At 47.9% G+C, this 26,223-nt stretch overlaps 5 protein-coding genes across 5 annotated transcripts; 3 read left to right on the top strand and 2 right to left on the bottom strand.

The window, feature by feature from the left end:
• The first annotated feature begins 1,456 nt into the window (after positions 1-1,456).
• LOC4333878 (uncharacterized) lies at positions 1,457-3,410 on the top strand. Its single transcript, NM_001418588.1, has 2 exons — positions 1,457-1,982; positions 2,926-3,410. Exons 1-2 carry the CDS (start codon positions 1,557-1,559, stop codon positions 3,097-3,099), a joined length of 600 nt encoding a protein of 199 aa, NP_001405517.1. The 5' UTR covers positions 1,457-1,556; the 3' UTR covers positions 3,100-3,410.
• A 1,512-nt stretch (positions 3,411-4,922) lies between these two features.
• LOC4333877 (heat shock 70 kDa protein BIP2) lies at positions 4,923-7,660 on the bottom strand. Its single transcript, NM_001418587.1, has 6 exons — positions 7,377-7,660; positions 7,004-7,274; positions 6,673-6,887; positions 5,858-6,586; positions 5,618-5,772; positions 4,923-5,531 (listed from the first exon to the last, which is right to left on the bottom strand). The coding sequence occupies exons 1-6, from the start codon at positions 7,450-7,452 to the stop codon at positions 4,950-4,952; spliced, it is 2,028 nt and encodes a 675-aa protein (NP_001405516.1). The 5' UTR covers positions 7,453-7,660; the 3' UTR covers positions 4,923-4,949.
• Positions 7,661-10,752: 3,092 nt separating this feature from the next.
• On the top strand, positions 10,753-16,192 carry LOC107278587 (uncharacterized). The gene is given in 13 exon segments (XM_026024175.2): positions 10,753-11,173; positions 12,127-13,031; positions 13,123-13,205; positions 13,559-13,833; positions 13,940-14,002; positions 14,170-14,242; positions 14,347-14,503; positions 14,590-14,881; positions 15,065-15,179; positions 15,339-15,401; positions 15,404-15,501; positions 15,653-15,727; positions 15,818-16,192. Coding segments are annotated over 13 exon segments (2,679 nt in total). The 5' UTR covers positions 10,753-10,882; the 3' UTR covers positions 16,007-16,192.
• Positions 16,193-18,226: 2,034 nt separating this feature from the next.
• LOC112936008 (homologous-pairing protein 2 homolog) lies at positions 18,227-22,011 on the top strand. The gene is made up of 6 exons (XM_015777255.3): positions 18,227-18,320; positions 18,489-18,514; positions 19,878-20,145; positions 20,244-20,314; positions 20,427-20,615; positions 20,816-22,011. The coding sequence occupies exons 1-6, from the start codon at positions 18,293-18,295 to the stop codon at positions 20,915-20,917; spliced, it is 684 nt and encodes a 227-aa protein (XP_015632741.1). The 5' UTR covers positions 18,227-18,292; the 3' UTR covers positions 20,918-22,011.
• Positions 21,103-22,767, bottom strand: LOC4333874 (uncharacterized). The gene is made up of 3 exons (XM_015777254.3): positions 22,417-22,767; positions 22,108-22,279; positions 21,103-22,017 (listed from the first exon to the last, which is right to left on the bottom strand). The coding sequence occupies exons 1-3, from the start codon at positions 22,707-22,709 to the stop codon at positions 21,415-21,417; spliced, it is 1,068 nt and encodes a 355-aa protein (XP_015632740.1). The 5' UTR covers positions 22,710-22,767; the 3' UTR covers positions 21,103-21,414.
• Between the last annotated feature and the right edge of the window lie 3,456 nt (positions 22,768-26,223).

The following is a 26,223-nucleotide window of genomic DNA, read 5'->3' as shown; positions in this document are numbered from 1 at the left end:
TGATACCTGATACCTAGTACTTGGCACCTAATACCTATGGGTATCGGCTGATACCTGGCTATCAAGTCTGATACCAGTGGGTATCAGGCTTGATACCTCGAGGTATCAAGGATGATACCCGAGGTATCATGCTTGATACCTAGTACCTGACACCTGAGGTATCAGGCCTGGTACCCGGTATCAACTGAGGATGACGTACCTGCAAACAATGGAGACGAGCAGCGAGGAGCACAGTGCGGCAAGCTCGAGACGCGTAGGAAGCACCTTGTCGTCAGTGCACTGGTCCTCGCGCGTCCCCCTCACTCTCAGCCTTGCATTCTCTCCTCTTCTCCGTCCTCAACGAAGACAACGCCGATCTTGCTGTCGCAATGACCTTCCGCTTGCTGACGTCACCAATTTCCCGATGGCCCCATGACCTCGCCGATCTCTCTCACCGATGTCCAATCTGGTGTATGAAGGGGGGAGGAGGATGAAGGACGCCTTAGGGTTAGGAACGACGTCAATTGGTTCTCCGGTGACCGGACATGGGATCGATATGGGTTGGAGGAGTCGGGGAAGGGAGGGAGGTGGAGGATGGCGATCAGCTCAGGGAAAGATGGGGAAGAAAACGGATCTGAGAAATGGATCTGGAAAACAGTCGTGCTCTATTATATTGAGTCATTCCGTTAGAACGGGAGACCGTTCTATAGTTTTTCTGGTATATTTAAGGAAGGAAGAATGAACTCTTCAACGTAAGCACTATATTTATATTATGGTAATAAATCTATCCTCTCCAATCATAAATCCTTGATGTTTTGAATTAGGTCTAGTCAAACTCTAAAATTTTTAACCACTAATGAATTTTACAGTAGTTTAAAAACATAAAAATAACATGTTAGATTTGTTTATTGAAAAATATTTCTATTGGGCCATCTTACAAACTTATTGCATTAAACAAACCTATTTTGATAAAAAAAATTGCTACATCCGTTTCATATTATAATTCGTTTTAACTTTTTTTTTAAAAGTCAAGTTTCTTTAGCTTTGATCAATGTTAGATTTAATAAAATTGATTTGGTGGTGTATATATATATATATATATATATATATATATATATATATATATATATATATATTCTATAAACCTGGTAGAAGTTTTAAGAAGAATGGTTTAAAAATAAGGAAAAATGACTTATAATATGAAATAGAGAGGGTACTTTAATTATACAAGTACCTAAATCACCGAATGTCATATAATTTTGTCTCTTTTGAAATGGAGTACCAGACAAAACTAGCTCATGATTTTTTTTCGGCGAAATCTAATGCAGTAACACCCGAGTTTCTTCATGGCTTTTAGCGCTCCTGCTACACGACTGAAACGATGAAAAACGAAAAATAGAGAAGCGGAACTAGAAAACAAAAGGAGAAAAAGAAAAAATGAAAATCTTATCTCATCTCCCTCTCACTCCCAGCCCTCACAGATCCTGAGAAGCGTCGACAGCCAGTAGGAAGAGGAGTTGCTCGCAGCAGCAGCTCCAGCCTCTCGAGCCTCCACGTCACATCGCCGGCGCCGGCTCATGTCTCTCCTCACCTCGCCCACGCCGTTCGGCGGCGCGGCCGTCCGCCGCCGCGCCCCTCCCGCTTCCGCCGCCGCGGCGACCCGGCTCGACCTCCCGCTGGTGGGCAGCCGGGCCGCGCTGCACGTGGCGCGCGCGCGCAGAGGCGGCGTCTCGTCCCGCACGCAGCGGCGCCTGGAGGAGCGCGGCAAGAATAAGCGCCGGGGAGGCGGTAGCGTCACGGCGCCCGCGCCGCCCGACATGGACGAGGACGCCGCCGCCGGGGAAGGGGTGGACTGGGAAGGGGAGCCGCTGGGGTTCGAGGTGTCGACGACGCCGATGCCCGAGCTGCCGGACCCGGAGAAGCCCGACTTCTGGGAGGGGCCCCAGTGGGACGCCCTCGGCTTCTTCGTGCAGTACATGTGGGCGTTCGGCGTCTTCTTCGGCGTGAGCACCTCCTCCTCCTCCTCCTCCTCCTCCTCCTCCATTACTTTGCCGCTTTACTGCAGTTGATGCGTTTTGTGCACTGCTGTTGGGAAACTAGTAACTTGTTATCAATAATCCATGCTCAAGTGCTCAGAAGTAAATCTTTAGCTTGGTGCAGTTAGTGAAACTTAGATTTCAGCTAATTGATACGCTTCTATTCTGAAACTTCAAAATGTGCAATTGTGCAAAAAGGAAATCTGCATGCGACAAAACCTTCGATAATGGAAGTACAACTTCCGGACAAGCCCTTCAATGTGATGAGAAGAGATGCCATGGCACTGTCCGGGGCTGAAGTTACAAGTTTCAAATTTTAGAGTGATTGTATGAGCTTGATGTTCCAACTAAAATATAGAGTATCAGACATCATACTCATTCAAATTCATTTACGGTCATTCATATGTAAGATTTGATCTTTAATATATTGACGCACAAAGCTTTTGCGCCTTCTAAAAATATATATAGGATTTGATCGCATTGCTTGTTAGCACTTAGCACACTGATTACTTGCCACAAGTGATTCCATTGCAGTGTCTAGTCATCTAGTGGATGGAAAAGAAAGTGTGTGTTGCTCGGTTGCTGAATACATTTATTTCAATAGTGGAAATAAATCAGCCGCTGAATACATGAAGTTATTTCTTTACATGCTATTTAGCAAGACATCATCTGACATTTCTTAATTGAGTTAAACTGATGATAGCACCTGGTGCTTTTTCATTGACACGCATCAGTTCAACATTATTCTCAGCATGTCTCCGCCTGATCTGCAGAGATAACTTTGCATGCCATTCCATCCTCTTACCATCAATTGATCGATTATATTCATGTTATCTCTCGAGGACCTGATAAAATTACAATTGTATGTTGGTTCTCACTTTGTATCTGTTGACCTTGCATACTTTTGCAGCTGGTTGCATGTGGGTTCGCTGTGGCAACGTATAACGAAGGAGCGACAGACTTCAGAGAAACTCCTTCCTACAAGGAATCGGTCCAAACACAGGAGTTCCCGGAAGAGTCAGAATCATCAGGCTCTGATGTGTTTGAAGGTAACCCAACCGAGGTGGCACCGGCTCTTGAGTAGGACGTCGGGAAGACATCGGAAATGGAAAAATGAAGGTTGGCTATTGGAGCTATAGGGTTCTACAAGTCAGCAAGACATGTACGTGATGGTACAAGAACAAGATTCACTCAGCTGGAAAGGGGTAGTTTTTATGATAATTAGCTGGCGATTATTGTGTACTAAATTTCCCCTGGATGATCCTATGTTGGAGATCAGAAAACAAGAATATAGATGATAGCGGTATGAAATTCAGCAGTGGGTTTTATTCATGCTTGTTGTGCCTGAATGATTTGCATACTTCAACTGAAAGGGGCTCAGTCAACGAAGCATGTATACTCTGTAGTCTCTCCAGATTTTTTTTAAAAAATGTCGATTTAGAAAAAAAAAATTGTTTTAGACGAGAACACGGTATCCTAAAAATGACTCTGAATATATGTAGGGCTATTAATAAATATATATGATTATACTGAAGTAATTTTCAAGATTAATCTATACATATTATCCTATGTTTTTAAAGTAGATATTATTTATAGACAATTTTTAAATGTTTAATATAGTTTAAAAGACAATTATTTTCAAAGTAATTTCCTACTAATTATCGAAAGAATCTGGCAAATCTCCTTCTATACGAAGTGCTTCCGCAGCCGCTGTAGTCACCTGCAGAATCCAATGCAACATTTCGGCGACAGCAACAAAGCAGTCTCGGTTTCTGTTTCAATTCTTGCGAATTCAAGAACTGCATCAGTTTTCAGTCCGTGCGGCTCGTGTATTGCGCGTATCGACTACTACCAAACTCCCAACCAGTAATGAATTGCATCACCCAGTTACCCCATGAGACCGAGGATCACCGGGAGCAGAGTTAATTCCCGCCAACGCAGGCAACCGTAAAGCTGACGACGAGGGACACAAACACGCATGAGAACGCTGCTCTTCTCCATTCCCAGGCTATTGGCTTTACTTTTCATGACCCGGCAAGCCGAAAGACGGCGAGGCGCGCGCTAGCTGCGTCACGCGATCCATGGCGCGGTGGTTGCGCACGAGAAAGCTAACGCGTGGCGAACCTGTATATGTAGTGGGGCGCCGGCCGCCGCCGCCGCCGAGACGCCCGGGAAGAGCAGCCGAACACACGCTGCTGCGACTCCTCTGTGGCGGCTGCGCGCGCTCGCTCGCTGTGACGACGATGATCGCGGAGAGCGCGGCGCAGGTGGTGTCCCTGCTGGCTCCCCTGCTCGTCGTGGTGCTCGTTGCGGCGGTGCTCGCGTCGGCGTCGGGGGCTGGGAGCGCGCGGGAACGGGAGGAGGCCGAGGCGGAGGCGGAGGCGCGGGCAAGGGAGTGGGCGCGGTTCGTGTTCGGCCCGGAGGCCGACGACGAGCGCGCGCCCCCGCCGCCGAGCCGCCGGGTCCTCGTGGTGGCGCGCCATGACGGGTGCGGTTGAGCACGCGACGCGAGTTGCCTTGGCCACGCGGCCGCAGATGCATATGTGTAGATGTCGGTGTGCGTGAGTGCGTCCTCGTCATCTCGTGTGTCGGATCGAGTATTACGGATCCAAGATTGTTGCAACTTGCTGGCGTGTTAGCTCGAGCAAGTTAGCTAATTGTATTACGTGGGCCCGTGTAAGTGTAGGAGCAAACACAAAGTTATCGTAGTGGGAGGCTTGCATTTCGTTAATCCTCTAGCTGATGAACAGCTTAGAGACTTAGATAGGGATACCTCAAAATTTGTCCATTGATGCATTCCAGATAAGATTAATGGTAATTAAAACACAAAAAAGATTAGTGTCTAATGATAAGAGATTAAGAGATCCGTTTACACTTCACAACATCTTTCCTTTCTGAAGTGGCGGACACTATACATGGAGCAGCGAAAATGCTCTACAGCTCATTCACGTCGTCGTCGTCTCCGGCGCCGGCCGACGCGTCGCCGCTCTTCTTGTAGACCTGCTTGATGATCGGGCCGCACACCTGCTCCACCTCCTTCAGCTTCTCCTCGTAGTCCTCCTTCTCCGCCGTCCGTGCGCCGCCGTCGTTGTCCTCCAGCCACTCCAGAGCCTCCGTCAGGGCGGACTCCATCCTCTCCCTGTCGTCGTCGCCGATCTTGCCGGCCATGCCGCCGTCCCGCACGGCGCTCCGCATGCGGTACACGTAGTTCTCGAGGCGGTTGCGCGCGTCGACGCGCTCCCGGACGCGGCGGTCCTCCTCCGCGAACTCCTCGGCCTCGCGCACCATCCGGTCGATCTCCTCCTGGCTGAGCCGGCCCTTGTCGTTGGTGATGGTGATCGACTTGGACCGCCCCGCCGCCTTGTCCGACGCCGTCACGTGCAGGATGCCGTTCTCGTCGACCTCGAACGTCACCTCGATCTGCGGCACGCCGCGCGGCGCCGGCGCAATCCCGGACAGGTCGAACCGCCCCAGCTCGCGGCAGTCCTTCGTCAAGCTCCGCTCGCCCTCGAAAACCTGAAAAAGAAATTCAGAGCTTCGTCAGTCTCAAGAACTGAAGAATCAATGTTATCAGGTCAATGCACGAGCTGAAATGTGCTTACCTTGATCGAGACCGTGGTCTGGTGATCCTCGTAGGTCGTGAAGACCTGCGACTTCTTCACCGGGATCCTCGTGTTCCGGGGGATCAGCTTGGTCATCACGCCGCCGGCGGTCTCGATCCCGAGCGTCAATGGCGTCACGTCGAGCAGCAAGATGTCTGGTCACCAAGAACAGCAATGTGTGAGGAGGACTCATGGCGTGACCAGCCGAACACGCTGGTAATTCAAACGCATTTGCGTTACCTTTGGTCTCGGCGCCGCCCTCGCCGCTGATGATGCTGCCCTGGACGGCGGCGCCATAGGCGACAGCCTCGTCGGGGTTGATCCCCTTGGTTGGCTCCTTGCCGTCGAACATCTCCTTGAGGAGCTCCTGCACCTTGGGGATCCTGGTGCTGCCGCCGACGAGGACGATCTCGTCGATGTCGGACTTCTTGAGCTTGGCGTCGGCGATGGCCTTCCGGACAGGTCCCAGCGTCTTCTTGAACAGGTCCATGTTGAGCTCCTCGAACTTGGCCCTCGTCAGCGTCTCCGAGAAGTCGACGCCGACGAACAGCGCCTCGATCTCGACGCGGACCTGGTGCTGTCTGCTGAGCGCGCGCTTGGCGCGCTCGCACTCGCGGCGGAGCTTGCCGAGCGCGCGGCCGTCGCCGCCGATGTCCCTGCCGTGCTGCCGCTTGACGAGGCGGATGAAGTGGTCCATGACGCGGCGGTCGAAGTCCTCGCCGCCGAGGTGCGTGTCGCCGCTGGTGGCGAGCACCTCGAACACGCCGTGGTCGAGGCTCAGCACGCTCACGTCGAACGTCCCGCCGCCGAGGTCGTACACCAGCACGTTCGTCATCTCCCCCGCCCCCTTCCTGTCGAGCCCGTACGCGATCGCCGCCGCCGTCGGCTCGTTGATGATCCGCGGCACGTTCAGCCCGGCGATCGTGCCGGCGTCCTTGGTCGCCTGCCTCTGCGCGTCGTTGAAGTACGCTGCAAATCAAGCAGAGCACACTTAGCATAAGTCGTCGTCGTCGTCAACCTCTGGAGCGGCGGCCAGAAGCTTTCGCATTACAAACCAGGCACGGTGACGACGGCGTCGGTGACGCGCTGGCCGAGGTAGGACTCGGCTGTCTCCTTCATCTTGGCGAGGATCATGGCGCTGATCTCCTCGGGGCTGAACACCTTCACCTCGCCGGCCTTGACCCGCACCTCGACGTACGGCTTCCCGCCCTTGTCCACCACCTTGTACGGGAGATACTTCACGTCTCGCTGCACCTCCTCGTCGTCGAACCTGCCGGCGACAGGCCGGAAAAATCCACCCAAATCAATCAATCAACCACGGCTAGCTTCTCCATTTGCATCGAGAGAGCTCAGGAAGAAGAAGAAAAGCTAGTGAGGAACATTTACCTACGGCCGATGAGGCGCTTGATGTCGAAGATGGTGCGGTCCGGGTTGAGCGCCGCCTGGTTCTTGGCGGCCTCGCCGACGAGGCGCTCGTCGTCGGTGAACGCCACCCACGACGGCGTGATCCGGTTGCCCTGGTCGTTGGCGACGATGTCCACGTGGCCGTTCCGGTACACCCCCACGCACGAGTAGGTCGTCCCGAGGTCGATGCCGATCACCGGCCCTTTCGTCTTCCTCCCTCCCTTCGCCCCATCTGCAACTCCGCACAAACACCCTACAGGAACCAAAAAAAAAAAGAAGTAAAAAACCGATCAAATTTGAGCACATTGCAAATTTTGAAAACAAATCAAACCAAGCATCATTCCATGGTGCTTACCTGAACAGAGGAGTACGAACGCTGCGACGATTAAAGCAGATTGCTTATCTCTCGCCATGTTTCTTGCTCTGCTCATGCAACACTTGTCTCTACGATGTGCGATTTGGTGAAGCTGTGTAATGGAGTATCTAGTCGGTCTGTGTTCGGACGTCCATTTTCCCAACTTATCTCCCTCGTTTTCCGCGCGCACGCTTTTTAAACTGCTAAACGGTGTTTTTTTTGCAAAAAGTTTCTATACAAAAGTTGCTTAAAAAAATCAAATTAATCCATTTTTGAAAAAAATAGCTAATATTTAATTAATCACGTGCTAATGGATCGCTCCGTTTTCCGTGCTATTGGGAACAACCCATAGCGAACACAGCCTTAGGCTTGGAGAATGATCGTGATCGGTCGATGCTTGCTGTACATGCGGGGGGCTTAAATAGGTTCTGGATTATGGTGAGGAGATCGGAGTAGGACTCGCCGGAGTGTTCTGGCCCTGTACGAGCTCCACATCACAAGGCACCGTGAAAACGGTCCACGTGAGGGGTCCAATCGTGGGTGGACACGTAGCGGGGTGGTCTTGGTCTTGGTTTGGTCAGGTCCAGCGATCTAGCCAGAACGTTCGTGTCGCGAGTCACCGACAAGTCTCAGCTCCGTCATGGCATGGGCTGTTCAGTGGGTTGGCTGGATGGTCTGCCTAACTGGGCCAAGGATTTTAGACCGTGGAAAGGAAGGAATCTCTTTTTGTCTCTCTCTCTCTCTTTTGACTCACGCCACTGCGTCCCTCGTGTTGTGTCGCCCCTTGGGAGAGAGCTGAGGAGAATCGGATGTAACATTTTCTGTAGATGTCCGTGGATATATCATTTGCCTGATTCCGAGTCCGTATGAGAAAGTTACGCCTATTTTAAGAAATGACACCCGAATGACGCCTAGGCATGTCGGATAAGTTCACTTTGGGTCCCTCTATTTGTCACCCAGTCTGATTTTCGTCCCTTGATCGCAAAACCGGGTACAACAGGTCCCCCAACTTACGAAACCGTTTAAATAAGTTCCCTCGGAAGAATTTGACCCCGGTTTTGGCTGAGGTGGCACCTACGTGGCTAATTTGACTCGGTCTTCATCTGACGTGGCATTGACGTGACGCTTATGTGGCAATTTGATCCGAAAAATATTAAAAACTATGGGATCCACATGACAGTTTCACACACAATAATTAAAAAAAATGGTGGGGCCCACGTGGACCCCACCTGTCATCCTCACTACCCTCTCTCTCTATATCCTCTCTCCTTCCTCTCTCTCTCTCTCCTCTTCTCCGCCACCTTCTTCTCCGTCGCTTCGCCACTATCCGTGTCGCCGCCGCCGACCACCCAGACACCCTCCGCGCACCGGGACGGCATCGCCGAGTGCCTCTACGCCGCGCTCGTCGTCCTCCAGCCGCCGCTCCACAAGCTACCTGCCGCCTCTCAAGTCTCAGCTCCGTCGCCGCCCCTGTGCGCCTTCCGTCGCCACTCACCATTCTCAGGGAGAGAGAGGGGGGATAGAGAGAAGAGGAAGGAGAGAGGATAGAGAGAGAGGGATAGAGAGAAGGGGATAGCGAGAACTGCGCCGGAGAAGAAGGTGGCGGCGGGCCGCGGCAGCGCCCGGGGCGGACCCAACAAGGAAGTCTTCCTCCTCGTCGTCGCTGGACTGCACGAAAGCGAGGCGACGAGGCCGAATATGGCGAGCATCTCGGCAAGCAGCGCCTTGGGCCTCCCCATGGCGGCCTACACGAATGCCACCGCCGCGGTGCTGTTCGACGACGCGGCGTCCCTCTACCCCACTGCAGCGTCCGCCGCCGCTGAGACGGCGTCCCCGGCGGCGGCGAAGGTGGCCGCCACGGCCCTCTCGACGGCTGCTCTGATGGCGCAGAGGAGGAGGCAGCTGAGGTAGCCCGGGAGCTGGACCAGCATGAGCAGGAGCACGACAGCCATGGCGGCGCCCTTGAACACCACCGCGGACGAGTAGGCGATCACCGTGCTCAGCCCTGTGATGAACAGCTTCGCCATGGCCATTGCCATCGATCGCCTCTTGTCTCTGTTGTTCTTTTGCCTGAACACGACGTGTTCTTGAGATTTTTTGATGAAAATTTGTTGAACACATAATGTATGTTCTTGAGATTGAGCAGGGAGAAGAGATCAAAGAGGAAGAGATATGAATTTGTTTGGTCGATTGGTTGTGCCATCGATTTGGTTGCCACTTTGAGTGGTAGAGCACGCATTAGACTGGTCGTTTGCGACGTTTGTTTATGACAATGTACTACCTCGTGCAGAATGGTTCAGAGTTCAGTGTTCTAGTGTTCCTCTCAAGCTGTCTTTGCAGTTTGTATCATCATTGAATGTTTATTATATGTTCAAGTCAACTCCCCATCTCTCTGCGCTGGCGGGAGAGGAGGGAGCGACTCACGCGCGCTCGCCGGTAGACCAGGGAGCTCGCCTAGCCATCCGCCGCCCTTCTAGCTCGCTGGCGGGAGAGGAGGGAGCTCGGCATGGCTCTAGCGCGGCGTAGGCGGCGGGAGGACGACAAGCGCGGTGTAGAAGCGCTCGGCGATGCCGTCCTGGCGCGCGTGGAGGTCGGCGGCATCGATGGCATCTTCCAGGGCGCCGACCACGCCCACCGCCGCTGCCGGAGCTCGCCTGCTCCACCGTCCACCCGCGCCGTCCTCTGCCCGGGAAGAAGAGAGAGAGAGGAAAGGGAACAAGAGAGAGAAGGGAGAGGGAAGAAGAGAGGAGTGATGCTGACATATGGGGCCCACATGGCCCCACCATTTTAAAGTTATTTCTTTTTGCAGCTGACATGTGGGGCCACACTTTTTATTATTTTGCTGAGATATAGTTGCCACGTAAGCGCCACGTCAATGCTACGTGGGACGGAGACCTAATCAAACAAGCCACGTATGCGCCACGTCAGCCAAAACCGCCTTTAAAACCGCCGAGGGACCATGTTTCCCCGGTTTTCGTAAGTTGGGGGACGGGTCATACCCAGTTTTGCGGTCAAGGGACGAAAATCGGTCTGGGCGACAAATAGAGGGACCCAAAGTGAACTTATTCCGGAAAGGAAACAATGGCCCAAGCCAATGGTTCCCTTGCTTTCTAAGAAGTCCGTTTGAACGTGAAATTTTTGAAGGATTTTGTACGATTCGAACTATTTTTATATAAAATAATCTTAAGGATCTCTGCGTTTCAATTATCAAAGAACCTCCCAATTTCATTTTTCGAATCGAACTATTTGAAATCTCCCCAAATCTGTAAGCTCGAAGGGAGGCCTCACCGCCTCAATCCTCATCCGTGTCTAACTCGAACGGTCTGCTCCAATCGACCGTTCCTCCTACAAAACGGTGGCCGAATTGATCACGAGGGGAATTCGTTCCCGGGCTCGATCCGATTCCTTCTTCCAACTCCAAACCAACATACCCTTCCTCGCCGCGGCGCGGGATCCCCTCCTCCTCCGTACCAAACCCTAGCCCTAGCTGGTTCCCTCGGGTCTCCATGGCCAGCGAGGAGGCCGCCCGCTCGCACCTCTCCCCGCGCAAGCACCGCCGCTCGCCGCACGACGACGACGACGCGGAGGACGGCGCCTCCTCCCCGAAGCGCCACAAGCGCGGCCACCATCGCCACCGCCATAGGGTCTCGCCGGCTGCGGCGGATCCGGCGGAGGGCGAGGCCGAGGACGGTGAGATACTAGACCAGGCCACCGCGGCCGTGGGTGTGGGTGTGGGGAGGGGGCTGGATGCTGATGCCGGTGAGACGGGCTCAGTGCAAGGTGTTCTACCTGCTCCGGTCTGTTCCAAGCCCCCCATCCATTTTGTTGCCGTTGGTTATAGGTTATTTTCGTTACCCCTTGATCCTTTGTTCCGGAGTTCTTAATTTTCATGTGAATTTGGGCGAATTTTGCTCTGTTTTGTTCTGGACTTAATCGTACACAAAGCGCGTAGGGTATGGCGGTATGCTGTTGTTAGCGATAGGAATACGAGTCATAGGACGAACAATTTTGGAGGTAGAGTTTATATTAAGGAAGCAACTAACAAGCAATGAAGGCATGCTCGATCACCTATTCATTTGTGTTTTGTTATCATTTGTCAGAGCACAGGCAAGACCACCCTAGGAAATAGGAACTAAAACAATCAAATTTAATTTAACTTTTGTGAAGAACATGTCTGCATTTGTTACTTATCAACGAAGTCTTTTACTTATAACTTTTATTAGTAACATATGCCTCAGTCTTTGTGGGTAGATGGCATGCACTTTTTTTTGTCCTGAGTTAAAATTAAACACAATTGTTAATTTAATCTAAACTAATTTGTAAGCAATAAGCTAATCTAGCTTGCCATGATTGTTAATTCACGTCCTGTATGAACTATGAATAAGGGAATAACTTTTGTGTAACAGGAATTCAAAGTACTGTATGTCTCACCGCAGCCTATTCTGTTCTTCTATTGCCACATTGATGCAACTTTTAATATTCACTGGTTTGCAAAAAAAAAAAGTAATTTTAGGCATGTCTGAATTATTATAGACTCCACTGCGCTGCTGATAGCAAATGTTTACCTGAAAGAAGCTCCAAGCTTCCTGACATAAAGCTTGAACTGCTTACGAACAAATTTGTAGTATCATAATCAATGAACATTGTGTTAAGGAGGGAGATCTCCCTTGCTTCCTTTTTTACTGGTCACGTCGTGCTTTTGAATTTTCTCTTCTATGGTGACTTACATTTTAATTCATTTCTAATACAGGAGCATGGTGATAACTCCGATGCAGACTTGAATATACATGTAAATGAGTTGCATACCTCCCAGCTAGCTAGAAACCCATCTCAAGAGCATGATTATCCAGCAAAGTCAGATCATGCTGCTCATGAAGCCATTGTGGAATATCATTCTAGAAGATCTCCTGGCTCAAGAAACCATAATGAAGCTCATTCCAAGGACTGCTTACGATCCTGTCATGCTAGCAGAGAAACTGGCTTTCAAACTGATGGCTCAAGAAACAGTGTGAGGCTTGATTATGAACATGGGATTGATGACAGACATGGTGAGCCGGATAGGTATTCAAACAGGAGGTGGGAGACTGAAGAAAGAGGGTGCTATAAGAAAAGGAAAAAGAGTGGCTGTCACATTGGTAGGCACACTGACATCTGTAATAGCGAGGAAAAACACCTGGACGAGAGAAAACATGGCAGTTTGGTAGAAAAGAAAGTTGATTTGCATGGCCTTGCTTATCATGAGAGACGAAGTGGCGATGGTAGATTTGATCAAAAGGCGAGTGCACATCATGGGCATGGAGAAGGTAGGGAGATGGATAGATGGAATAGTAGCACAAGGAAGAAAGACGAAGAATGGAGAAATCGGAAAAATGATACGGCTAGGAACAGTTACAAAGAAACAGATAGAGTTGGCAGTAGATATGGAGAGGAGAAACTCAATGATAGTATAGATAAGAGAGATAAGAGAGGCTTTAGGGGTAAGGAAATGGATGCTTGTTGGTCTAGAGCAGTAAATGGGAACGAAGGGAGTATCAGCTACACGCATGCAAACTATGGTATGTCTGGCATTTACAAAGATGGATCAAGCTTTGGTGGGGATGATACAAAGGCCAAATGCAAAAGGAGACCTGAAGAAGAGAAGAAAGAACCTTACAGGTGAGGTTTCTCATATGATTAACTCGTATATCATATTTGTTAACTTTAGTTGCTTTATTTTTTTTAGTAAATCATCTTCAAACTATGTCAGGGAGGAAGATGAAGAGAACTACCTGGAGAACATCGAGGATCGGAAGCAACAGGAAAAATCTGCTCATTACATTGACAATAAAGGTAACATATTTCCCTAAACTGTCATTTGGATTTAAATTACTGCCCCACACCCTTCTTTTCTTTTTATAAGGCTTATCTTGATTAATGATTAAGGAGAGGAAACCATGTGAGAGATATTCGAATGACTATGCTGTTTGTACCTGAATGTCTTGGAAATAGGAAAGATAATGGTCAGTGATCAATGTAAAATAAAGAATATGTGATAAATGAGTGTAAACAAGGAATGTAAGTAATAGATTCACACAGTGCCTTGTATGTTTGAAATGAGATTGAAGAAACTATATGCCTTATAAAAAGAAACAGTTTGTTTAAAAGGTGTTCAAGTTTTGTTAACCAATTTTTTTGAATGACAGAAATAAACAATGATCCTGCTGCTACAAAACAGAGATCGAACAATTTAAGAGCCAAGGAAGATATTACAAATGATCATGAATTATCAAATGTATTTGTCGGTGCAAAATTCTACAATGTGAGGAAGTCTCCTACTTTGCCTAAAATTTCAATCAGCTTAGGGACATCAGATAATAAAAGGGCGACAAGTGCTTCAGGTCTTCAGGAGGGAAGCTCGAGGATATCACATAATAAAAGGACGACAAGTGCTTCAGGTCTTCAGGAGGGTATTCCCATGGTAAATGATATTTCTCGTTAAGTTGATTGTTTGTTTAGAATTCTGATGGTAATCGTAACACTAGATCATCCAGAAATTTTACTTGGAATCTTTGATATTTCCACAGAGAGGTAAACAAGTTATTCTTGGCAACGTTATTGATGGAGAACAACCTATTGATCGCAAGCTGGTACGTTCTTACTACTTGTACTTCTGAATAATAACAATTGTTACTACTTACTTCAACAAAAAATTCTTCAAATATTTTTTTCTATTTGCCCCCTTTGTATTTTATGTTATTGCCAAAGTTATCCCATTTACTTTAACTTTTGTGCTCAACTATTTTGTGTTTTGTAGGGCAATGAAAACAGTATGCTTGCCAAGAAAAACACTCTTCATGACAACTGGGAAGATGAAGAGGGATATTACAGTAAGTACTGACTTCTATTTATACCTTATCAATCTTGCAGCTTCTCAAGTTATATACTGGTTTGTTCTATATTATTTGACTTATTTTTGGGGGCAATTTTACAGTTTATCATTTTGGAGAAGTGCTACAGGGCCGTTATGAAATTACAGCACGCCGTGGGAAAGGAGTTTTCTCGACTGTTGTTCATGCGAAGGATCTTAAAGCTCAAAAGGATGGATGTAGAGAAGTAGCTATCAAAATTATATGCAACAATATTGAAAAGTAAGTCTTTGAAATTATTCATTATTTGTGGCAATATATCTAATAGAGAGAAGAGTACCATCTGACCTTGGGCATTCACTATACAGGTACAGGTCTGGTAAGAGGGAAATTTCTATATTGGAAAAATTGGGAACTGCAGATCGTGAAGACAAACAACACTGTGTGCGGATTATTTCTAGTTTTATGCATCAAAATCATCTGTGTTTAGTTCTTGAATCTCTTCATATGAATCTTCGTGAGGTTATAAAGAAATTTGGTCATGGCACTGGGCTTAAACTGACTGCTGTAAGGGCGTACACAAAGCATATTTTTATCGCGTTGAAGCATCTAAGACACTGTGGTGTTCTCCACTGTGACATTAAACCAGACAATATACTGGTATGTAATCTTGCTGAGTATCATAGTCTACTCTTATTGTTTTCCTGGACAAATTATGACTAGTTTTATGTACTTGATGACCGAGAAAGGAAAAGGCTAAAAATGACTTACACCCCCTTTTCTTTTGTATATATGGTAGAAGAATTATTTAGCATAGCTTTTTTGATGTTTGTCATTTTGTAGGTAAATAAAGATAACAATTTGCTGAAGCTGTGTGACTTCGGTAGTGCTATGTCTGCTGGAAATAATGAGATCACACCGTATCTTGTGAGCCGCTTCTACCGGGCACCTGAAATAAGTGAGTTACATACTTGTTCAGTGTTCCTTATTTGACTATCTTTCTTGACTTCGACACTGTTTTCTTTTGCAGTCAAACTCAAAACAAATCCCCTCTTTTTCAATGCTTGGTTTCTTAATGGTTTGCAGACAGATTAGTGATTTCTTGTTCTTCCTGCAGTTCTTGGGTTGCCTTATGATCATCCACTGGATATGTGGTCAGCTGGGTGCTGCTTATCTGAACTTAAACAGGAAAAATCTTATTTGATGGTTCAACGAACAATGACATGCTTCGCCTTCACATGGAATTGAAGGGCCCCTTCCCTAAGAAGATGCTTCGAAAGGTAAGAATTTATTTAAAAAAAGTTAGATTTCCATTACTTATTTGGATTTCTGTGTATACCGAGAAGATAATATGTATGGTAGTCTGCATATTTGTTTTAGAATATTAAACTGCTCATACAGTCATACTGATGTGTGTTCCTAATTAAACAGGGTGCCTTCACAATGCAACACTTCGACCAGAACTTGAACTTTCTTGCTAGAAAGAAGGATCCTATCACGAAAACGGTACGCCTTTTATTTACACTGACAGTGATAACTTTTTACAATTGTCTGTTAAATAAATTTAATTGTTAATTTTACCTTTATCTGTTGCAGGTTGTGAATAGGTTGCTTTTGAACATTAAACCAAAGGGTGTTGGTTCTGCAATTTCAAGCTGCCCCGGCGATGATCCAAAAATGATTTCCAGCTTCAAAGATCTCCTGGAAAAAATATTTGTGCTAGATCCAAAGAAGAGGATTACTGTGCCAGAAGCACTCAGCCATCCATTCATCACTGGCAAGTGAAATTAGTATTATGATACATCTAGGTGTTCTTCTTGCGCCTTTTTTTTTAACTTAACCAAATAGGGATCTTATAACCTAAAACTTGTCTAATCTGTTGGCATTACTGTCCCTCTGGCGCAGGAGCAGCAATACCCACAGTACTCTGTTATGCCACATACATAATAAGATTGTTCACTTTCGAATTTTTTTTCTGTTTTAATATTTCTTAACTAATCGTACTGAATGAAACACAAGGATGAGAAATTTCATAGCATGGGGCCCTGGAGGCCTCGACCATGGTCATCTCATATTCCCGGTTACCCCTCTCTATATTCTCTAATTAGAACAAGTCTAATTTGCCTCCTCACAGTTGCTAGTTGTCTCCCTCATCCGTAAAATTGGATATGTCTCCCCATCTTCAAAAACCAGTGCAAGTTGACTGTGGTTGACTTGCTAAGTCAGCAGGTGGGGGTCCACATGTTAGGGATCAGAGGAAGGACTTCTCTCCTCCTCTTCTTTGCTCTTCTTCCTCGCGCGAGTGTGACCAGATGAAGCCAGTTGTAGCCGAATGAGTGATGTAGCGATGGCGGGCGGGGTGGATGGTCACCACAGGGCTGGAAACTATAGTTGGCCAACTGGGCTGCTCGGCACGGCACAGCCCAGGCCCGGCCGTGCCTGAGTCGAGGCTAATCGGGCCGGCACGGCCTGACCGACACGCCGGGCCGTGCCGTGCCAGTCCACGGGCTAAATAGTGTGGGCTTCTCAATTTTTTTAAAAAACATAGTGCGGGCCCCACCTGTAAGGCTCTCCTCTCTCTCTCTCCCCCTCTAACCTCTCAATCTCTCTCTACTCTCTCTTCCTAAATCCCCATCCCCTCTCTCTTCCCTCCCCTGATGCAGCGAGCGGCGGCGCCTGGTGGACGACGGTGTGCAGCCATGGGCGGTGAGCGGCAGCCCGGTGGAGGCGAGGGAGGAGAAGGAGGAGTCATTGCTGTTATCGCGCTGCGCGGCTTGGACGGAGGCGAGGTTGGAGCGGTGGAGCTTGGCGACGAGCGCCGTGGAGAGGAACGAAGAGGAGGCGACGGCGGCTGCGCGGCCTCGTTGACATCGTCATGGGGGAAGTTGGTGCGCACGCGCGGGCCAACCAAGAAATCAAACAGCCATGGCCAAGAAACCGCCATGGCGAGGAAAAAACCAAGCAATCACCGTTGCTCGCTGCAGCAGGGAGGGAGGGGAGAGAGAGGGGATGGGGATTTAGGAAGAGAGAGTAGAGAGAGATTGAGAGGTTAGAGGGGAAAGAGAGACGAGAGCCTTACAGGTGAGGCCCACACTATTTTTTTTAAAAAAATTGCTGACTGGACTACCACGTAGGACTGAAACCATCCCGGATTGAGCCAGGGGGGGGTTATTTGTCCGGTTTGCATAATTAAGTGTGTAAAATATCCGTATTCGAGTTTGGGGGGGGGGGGGTAATTCGATCGCCCATAATAGTTCGGGGGTAATTTGTACTTTTTCCATAAACTATTGATACACATGTATGTTACAAAGACGAGCAAATGCTACTACCTCCGTCCTAAAATATAATAAGTTTTAGGAGTGGATACGATTATTAAGAAAGTAGGTAAAATTAAATGGAGAGAGTTTGTGATTGGTTGAAAAGTGCAGATAGGTGGAAAAATTGAATGATAGAGAATTGTGATTTGTTGGGAAGAGAAAACAAGACATTGATGAAAAGTAGCATAGACTTTGGGAGATATTGCCTTCAGCACCCCTTGACCCTTCTCTTCCTCCCTCTCATCTGCTTTCTCTCTTTAAATTCCGTTTGTGCATAACTGAGATATTGGTCAATCTTCAATCCTAATACATAGGTATATGCGCTTTGCTGGTCATATCCTCAATCCTAATACAAAGATACTCACTTTACGTATAAAAAAATCATCTTCTCTTAAGTTGCCAAACAAGCTGTTAACGGTTGATACTAAGTTTTAAAAAAAATACTAAATGAAACACAACGGTAAGAAAATTGTTAGCATTGGGCCGTCGACCATGGACCGCTCCATGGTGCGTGGGCTTTGATGGGCTTTCACCAAATGTAGCTGCTTCTGGAACCCCGCGCCGCGCCCAAGCGCACCAGCGTTGTCCTTTGGCGGGAAAACCCCAAGGTCACCGATTTCGGTAGGCCCCACCGTGCAGTGACTCTCATCAACAATAGCAAAGGAGTCGCAAAGACCCTCTCCTTTTCATTTCTCCCCCAAACCTTTTCGCCCTTCGCCGGCGGCGGCGGCGGCGGCGGCGCAGCGAGGCGGCGATGCCTCCCAAATCTGATAGCGTCGAAGGTACGTGCCCCGCTCGTACAATCCATCTCCCCATTCTAACCGAAACGGGCTCGAGTTCTAGCTCCCCCGATTTTGCAACAAAACTCGCATCGATTTCGCCTGCTCAATTCCATCGATTGCATCTGACGATCCCTGACGCCCCTGTTCATCCTCTTCTCTCCTTTGCAGGAATCGTCCTCAGCTTCGTCAATGAGGTAACGGCCCCCCTCCTCCAAAACCCCACATGACCACCGGCTAATTTGGCTGCTCTGGTCCTGCCCTGCGCTTGCCCTTGCCTGATTAGATATTTTATGGACTCGGCTAACATGTCATATTGTTATGCGACGGTGATGGGTTTGTTTCAAGTTTTATCTGGTGCCCTGCGCTGCATGATAGTAATAATAATTAATAAATTGCTACACCTTCCATCCCAAAATAGAACACTCTAGAGGTTTTTTTTTTTTTTGTGTGTGTGTGTGTGTGGAGATTAAGGAGATGTGAAGTTAAATGAGGGATGGTTGTGATTGGTCGAGTTGAGAAAGTAAGATAAATAAATTAAACGAGAGATGGTTAGGATTAGTTGAGATGAGTAAGTAGGCGAAGAAGTTGCTAAATTTTGGAAGGGACGGAGACGTTTTTGTTTTGGGAGGGACAGAGAGAGTAACGCATACTCCGTATTGGTTTGTGTTTTGAGGGGTTGTTTCTACTGAGTTACTGTATGTTGGTTCTGAATCTTCTGATCCATGTTAGCTCTGTGAGATGCAAATTGATGATCTACTACTTCAGAGTACGGATTTGTTGAAACCCATGATAATCTGCTTTCTACTATGTGTTCAGATGTGAAACATCGTAGTAACTTAACTAGTCCACTGTTCAGCCATGATATGGTTCGCATGCTCATTGCTAGGACTAAAATCTGCATGTTCTTTGATAAGATTGAAGAGTAATGTTTTGTTGTTACCAAATAAGGCCAACTTTGTTTATTTCCTTTTTTGTTGATTTCAAAAAGGTTCAAGTTTTTCAATAGTATCCTCTCTACTCGGCAGCATCCTTGTGTGGAAACTTTTGTGCGAGGTTGTGTATAAGATTGTGCATAGAAAGAAGGCACTGAGGTGCTTATAAATCGAATCTCTGGCATGTGAGCTTTTTTAGGTGAGTTTTTAGTCTTCACTCCTCATGTAGACTGTTCCTGTCACAGGTTCACAGGGTGTCACTTGCTTTAGGAAGCAATAACCCTGTGTATCGCCAGTATGTTTGCTTAACATATCATCCATTTCCTGAGCAGGACAGCAGATTTTTTCCTCCTTTTGAGTAGAGATAGGACAGAGAAACTATATTTGGCATCTTTTGTATACCACTCTTACCATGATTTGTTCACAATTAACCCTGTTTTACTTGTATGACTAATAAGTTTGCAGCACTTGGACTTTATGAAATAAAAAAGAAGATTTGAGTAAGAGTACAATGTGATCAAATTAGAGGATTTCAAACTCTTTCTAGTATTGTTGTAAAATAAGTCCAATTGTTTCTTTATAAACTTTGTATACTGTCAAGTTGATTATTGCCTTGACTCTTCAGCAAAATAGGCCATTGAATTCTCAGAATGTAGCCGATGCGTTGCAAAAGTTTAGCCTCAAGAAGACCGCAGTGCAAAAGGCATTGGATGCATTGGCTGACAGTGGACAGATTTCCTTCAAGGAGTATGGCAAGCAGAAAATATATCTTGCTCGTCAAGATCAATTCAACATCCCAAATGGGGAAGAACTTGAGGAGATGAAGAAAGCAAATATCAAGCTACAGGAAGAACTTGCGGATCAAAAGAAAGCAATTAGTGAGGTAGAATCTGGTAGGTTCCATTTCATGCTATGATCTTATTGGTGGTTTATTTCAATGCTGAGTGCCATTATCATAGTATGGAAATGTCTAATACAAACCCTATTGCAGAGGTACGAGGTCTGCAGTCAAACTTGACTTTAGCAGAGATCAAGTCAAAGGAAGCTAAATTGCAAAGAGAAGTATGTGCATAAACGTGTTCCGTTATGTATATATGCGATTTTTTTTATCTTTTATGGTTTCAATGTCTTCCTTGTATTAACTTTTAAGAATGGCTGTCTTGTATTTTTGCAGGTCCAGGAAATGGAAGAGAAACTAAATAAATTGAGGAATGGTGTTATCTTGGTGAAACCTGAGGACAAGAAGATTATTGAAGAGAGCTTCTCTGAGAAAGTTAACCAGTGGAGAAAGCGAAAGAGGATGTTCAAGGAGCTATGGGATAATATCACTGAGAATAGCCCTAAAGACCAGAAGGAATTTAAGGTTTTGATGCACTTCTTTCTTTTACATTTACCTGCACTTAGTAGTTAATACACACTAGATGCTTCTCTTAATACAACAGGAAAGATAATTTTTAGTTGTCAGATTTTCTCATTTCTGCCCTGCAAAAAAAGATTGAAAAGTTACCAATTGCTAGCATCCAGCACGGTCATCATTTTAATGAATAATATGTATCTGTGCAGGAAGAGCTTGGTCTCGAGTATGATGAAGATGTCGGTGTTAACTTGCAGTCTTACAGTGACATGCTGACGAGTCTCAGTAAAAGAAGGAAAGTATCCCGCTGATCATCCAGCATGGGAGTTTCTCAAATCAAATGTAGGTTACATGAGAGAAGTTTTACCAGCTACAGGCCTACAGTTCATGAATACTCGTAGTCCAGACCCGGTCATATCTGCTGTTGAAATTTCTAGTTAATGCATATAAGTTAGTAGTATCGCTGCATTAGTTTATTTCCCCAGAGGTAACGAGATTAGAGGAATATTTTGGTCCCAGTTGTTGTAATATAAAATCAATCCATCCTCTAATATATCTACAATCAATGATGAAACCTGCCATCAATATACAATGCTGACTTTTGCTCCCTCCTACTAACCGATGAACAAAATCTGAATCAAGTTTTTTTTTCCTTTTTTTTTGTTTGGCTCCATTTAATTACATGCATGCAATGGCCTACAGGCCTAGGATCTAACGAACGATGAATCTGCAAAAATATAATAGCAGCTGCTAATATCACGAATTCAAGAAATCATCTCCCATCACTCTTGTTGCCATCTGGTTGCAGCTAACTCACCCTCTTTGTTCTGACTGATACCGGCACGCTCCTGGTCAGACCCCGCGGTTTCACCTCGCTCTCTGCAGTGATCTCATGGCGGACCACTTCATCATCCTCAGCTGAATCCTCGATCTCTGAACTGTAGTTCCGGCCGAGGCTGGCACGTCTGATCCTGCCAGATTTCTTGCCATCACCCGAAACCTCGCCGCCGGCGAGCGTCTCTTCGTCGGCCCTGTCGAACTGCGCGCCTCCCGGCCGTCTCCTGTCGTCGTCGCGGCCCCCGGATTCGCCTCGCGAGAGCTCCATGGCGGCCTTCGCGGCGGCCGCTGCGGTGGCCGCCGACTCGAACGCGGCCTGCGCCGCGGCCTCCACGTTCCTGTACCTCGAAGAGCCGTCCTCCTCCAGGTCGACCTGGGGTTGATGGACCCTGTGCCGCCTCTCGCCGTCGCACCGCCGCCTCCTGTGGCTGAGGCCCGAGTCCTCGTCGTGGGAAGAAGGCTCGTGGACGACGTGCACCACGACGCCGGCGATCCCTTTCTCCGCCGCGATCTCCTGGAGCACCATCTGCCTGCTCTCCAGGCTCGGCTGCTTGGTCGACAGCTTCTGCACGATCTGCAACAACCCGTTCGTTCGTTCAGGGCGTCAGTTACACTCGGCTAGTAGGATCAGACAGAAAATTCTGATCAGTCTCGTGCTCCTCACCTTGGCATTGATCCCGCAGCCGCTGCGGAGCTCGGCCGCGGAGGAGACGAACTCCCTGCCGAACTTGGCCGCCATGAGGCGCTTCACCTCCTGCAGCTCCGGCACGTCACCGCACCTCGCCGCCGCGTAGATCAAACCCGCTGCCGCCTCACGCAGCTCCTCGGGACACTCCCTGCTCGAAAGAGACAAAAAAAACACCGGTGATCAGCACGGCGCAAAGCATAGCCAACAGACGCGATGACATCACGGACATGGCTAGCGTTTGATTTTCTTTTTTGTTTTTTGGCGTGTTCCGGTGATGTCCCTCACCTGTGCGAGTCCACGAGGGCGGCGCGCTCGGTGATGAGATTGCAGTAGGACTCGAGCATGAGGAAGGCGTCGAGCGTGTTCTGCTCGCGGATGACCTGCTCGGCGCGGAGCAGGGCGCGGTCGGGGTGGCCGAGGCGGAGCAGCTGCTCCACGTCGCCGCGCGCCTGCGCGCACCGCACCTGCCTGTGCCCGCGCAGCACGCCGAGCCGCGTCACCGCCAGCCCCAGCATCGACTTGAGCCTCGCCGTCTGCTTCGTCGTCCGCCCCAGCAACACGTCCAGCGTCCTCCCCATCGCCGCCGGCCTCTCCCCTCTCTCACACACAAAAACGAGCAACTGCCTCCTCTTCCACGCTCTCCTGAGACTTCGAGCTCGGTCTTATGTACCCCCTCGTGTGGCGCGGGTGTGTGAAAGTGTGAAAATGGAAGGGAAAATGCGAGGGAACGAAGGACCCGAGGCGAGGGGATGTCACGGTTGATTAGATCGGGTTTGCTTTGTGGCGAAGGCGTCCGTCCGATTTCGGTGTCGACGTCGACGTCGAGCGCGACGTGTATTTAAAGCCGTTCCGAGTAAGCAAGACGCGTGCGGGGCCACTGGGGCCAGGCGGCCCCCGCTCGCGCTCGTGAGTCGTATGACCCGTGCAGCTGCAGGTGCAGCCGTCCTCGCACAGAACTGGTTCACAATCTCCCATGGACCACGTCCCCGCGGCTCGCTCGCACCACGCGGCCTCCCGCGCGCAGGAGATGCCGAGATGCCATCCAGCCCGTTGGTCTCGCGCAGCACGGGGCGCATGCATGCAACGCGCGGCGCGGCCCGCGGGTTTTGTCCGAGCGGAGATTTCGCGGGTCAGAGGCAGCCGCTCGGGACCTCGGGTGACCGTGTGGTCCGTGCGGTGTTGGGGGCGTGCGTGGTGCGCGAGTCGACGCAGCCGGACGCCAAACCGCCGGGCGCCGGCACGTCGTGTGGTGGCGCGTGATTCTGATTTCCTTCGTCTCGGTTTTGAGTTTGACCGGGTAATCGATCGATTGGCAACAGTAAAACGGACTGGTGGGCGGAAAACGACGTTGGAGCGGCTGTGGTTGAAAAATCTGAAAAGCGCGCCAGAAAATTGGGAGTCAACGGTCTAGCAAGGTTCGTTTCCTGTTACTATTACTGCTTTTTTTGCGGGGCATTTGCAAATTTGTAAAATGCCACTCGAATCGAATGACCATTCTAATTGCATTTTGTAATTTTCTAGCGATATTCTTACAATAATAATTTAAATCAGTAGTAAATTCGTAATTACCCTTTTTTTTTGGGTGGTTGGAACGCCATTCATGCTAGCACTGCTTGTGGTTGGCATCAGGGAAAACGGATGACTACTGTTTCGTACGGTCTTCGTCATTGATGCTGTTACACTTAGTACAATTTGAGGCTGGCGTGTTTGCTACTCTAAGGGCGCGGGGTACGGCTGTGTCATGACTCATGACACACTGGGCTGTTGAGTGACCGGGATAAATCGTTTGTCTGGGTTACGTACGTCGATGATTTGCTTATACTCCCTTCCTACCCGAATATAAAAGAAGTTTTAGGGTTATACACAATTATTAAAAAAAATAGGTAGAAGTGAGTGGTGGAAGATTGTGATTGAATGAGTAGTGAAGATAGGTGGAAAAAGTGAATGGTGGAGGATTGTGATTGGTTGGGAAGAGAATATTGGTGGATAAATTGTTATATTTTGGGAAGGAGGGAGTATATGCTAATGTTTAGAGGACTGATTTGGTACTGGTACACATTCAAATGACAACTTTTCATCACCGGAAAAAAAACTAAAATACATAAGTCGAATCTTAATTAGAGTCGTGTGAATAATTTCATCGGTGATATGATCTTGGTTGTACGGAGACACTTCAAACAGAAGATGAGTTATGCATCAGCATCCTGTAGGTTTTTGATTCGGATCACGTATGCCCCGAAATTGGAGGTTGTTATTAACTTTGCTCCTTGTTCGAGTCGATGCCAGGAGGCCAGGACTAGCAGATAAGTACGTCTTGTTCAGTATGAACGACTGTTATTATGCACACTGGCGATCGATTAAAGTCAAGAAAAGAACAACTGATTGCACGTCCCCGCTACACACTCATTTCTACTTTTCTAAACTATTTAGGAAACTCTACTTCAATTTCAATGTCATTGTCATTTTTGAATGCTTCATGAGATATGCAATCCTGGTTACCTTTCAAAGTTGAAAAAACGAGCCAACTCAGTTAAGGCTACGCTAGCGATCGATCCATAAATAATGCGTCGGAAGTGTCCCTTTCGAAGACACAGTACAGTGGTTTGTTCCGTGCGCCACTTGATCGTTCAGTTGGCACACCTGTGTACCTGACCATTCCCCATCAGTTACCATGTCAATGGCCGCAGTACGCGCAATTGCACGTTTCTTTGGTCCGTACAGGTCGCCTCTTCTCGTGCCCTTCCACGAACAGCACAGACACGCGTCTAAAAATCTCTAGATCCAACGGTTTATCACTGTGTTTATCACTTAAAACGAGAAAGAAATACGATTAATATATAATTAATTAAGTATTAATGTATAATATTTTTATGAATAAATTTGTTGGATTTTTTTAATAACTTCGTTATAAAAAAATTTTCACACGAAATATACCGTTTAACAATGCTAACGGAAAACGAGGAGAATCTAATCCTGAAAAGCTGAAACGATCGCACCTTGGGAGCCCATGTGCCACATGTCAAAGCTGACCTTCTCAACGGATTCAGGGTGCCCTGGTCTCCGGGTCAAGTCGCAAGTCGTGTGCGTCCCCCGCGGGAAAATACTCAGGCCCCCTTTAAACAAAGGAAAAATCATAAGAATTTTAGAGGATTTTATCCTATAGGATTTTATTGTATAGAGTCCTTTGATACAAAGGATTATTTCTTACCAATTCCTTAAAAATTCCTATGGAATGGATCTTGCTAGATCAATTTTGGAGGAAAATAAGCATGAGGTCTCACCTCATGTTTTCCTCTTCATGTGTCTAAAATTCCTGCGTTTTTCCTGTGCGCTAATCAAATGATAGTTTAGAGACTTTCCTGTGTTTTCAAAATCCTATAGGAATCCAATAAGCATGACATTCTATTCCTACGTTTTTTCTATCCCTGTGTTTTCTCAATCCTGCGTTTCAAAGGGGCCCTCACTTTCATGTGGTAACCGTAAGCCCAGATTACCAATGAAATGGGGTTACCACGGATAGCGGGCGATTGCCAGCATGCCACAGCTCACGTCTTCCAGAACGCGAGGCGCGACGGCGCCACGCAACCGCGCAGCCGACGCCTCGGCGGCGGACGGCGCTCGCTGCACGGAAGCGAGGCACACCCACCTTTACGCTCCGCTCGCTAACTGCGTTTTTAGCCGCTGGTTTATAGTAAGAGATGTAGGAATATATGATTAGCAATATGGCATTGCCGTCTCTCCGGACTTGGTGTTGGTGATGCCAGCTAATTGGTGCTTTTCTTCGTCCTCCATGGACGCGCTCCGTGTGCTTTCGGTTAAAGTTCATTCTGAACATAAAAAAATGGACGTGATACGGAATTTCAGCAAACCCAATTGGACAACAGAGCAAGCTGAGAATGAAAAACCCACTAAAAACAGAGGCAGCGCAGGAAAAGTGGAAAGTTCGCGGTAAGTTGATGACCATCGAAAGAAGAAAAGCTCATACCTATTCGCATTTTAATGGCAAAGACGAGGCTGATTTCTGCACGGAAGTTCTCGTGTCAACTTTTTTCCATTTCGGAGGACTGCATGTCTGCATGCATCTAGATTCCG

The sequence above is a fragment of the Oryza sativa genome, chromosome 3 (genome assembly GCF_034140825.1).
Source record: "Oryza sativa Japonica Group chromosome 3, ASM3414082v1".
NCBI lineage: Eukaryota > Viridiplantae > Streptophyta > Magnoliopsida > Poales > Poaceae > Oryza > Oryza sativa.
Note: the sequence above shows the minus strand (reverse complement) of the source record. Positions and strands in the feature narration are given on the sequence as shown.

Excerpts from the sequence above, each read along its gene's own strand:
- LOC112936008 (XM_015777255.3), top strand. The coding sequence starts at position 18,293 with ATGCCTCCCAAATCTGATAGCGTCGAAG. Across the intron at positions 18,321-18,488 it reads CAAATCTGATAGCGTCGAAG|GAATCGTCCTCAGCTTCGTC; the intron begins GTACGTGCCCCG and ends TCTCCTTTGCAG. Across the intron at positions 20,315-20,426 it reads AAGCTAAATTGCAAAGAGAA|GTCCAGGAAATGGAAGAGAA; the intron begins GTATGTGCATAA and ends GTATTTTTGCAG.
- LOC4333877 (NM_001418587.1), bottom strand. The coding sequence starts at position 7,452 with ATGAGCAGAGCAAGAAACATGGCGAGAGATAAGCAATCTGCTTTAATC. Across the intron at positions 5,773-5,857 it reads GGGCGGCGCCGAGACCAAAG|ACATCTTGCTGCTCGACGTG; the intron begins GTAACGCAAATG and ends CTTGGTGACCAG. Across the intron at positions 5,532-5,617 it reads AGACCACGGTCTCGATCAAG|GTTTTCGAGGGCGAGCGGAG; the intron begins GTAAGCACATTT and ends TTTCTTTTTCAG.
- LOC4333878 (NM_001418588.1), top strand. The coding sequence starts at position 1,557 with ATGTCTCTCCTCACCTCGCCCACGCCGTTCGGCGGCGCGGCCGTCCGC. Across the intron at positions 1,983-2,925 it reads CGTTCGGCGTCTTCTTCGGC|CTGGTTGCATGTGGGTTCGC; the intron begins GTGAGCACCTCC and ends ATACTTTTGCAG.
- LOC4333874 (XM_015777254.3), bottom strand. The coding sequence starts at position 22,709 with ATGGGGAGGACGCTGGACGTGTTGCTGGGGCGGACGACGAAGCAGACG. Across the intron at positions 22,280-22,416 it reads GCCCTCGTGGACTCGCACAG|GGAGTGTCCCGAGGAGCTGC; the intron begins GTGAGGGACATC and ends TCTTTCGAGCAG. Across the intron at positions 22,018-22,107 it reads GCTGCGGGATCAATGCCAAG|ATCGTGCAGAAGCTGTCGAC; the intron begins GTGAGGAGCACG and ends GGGTTGTTGCAG.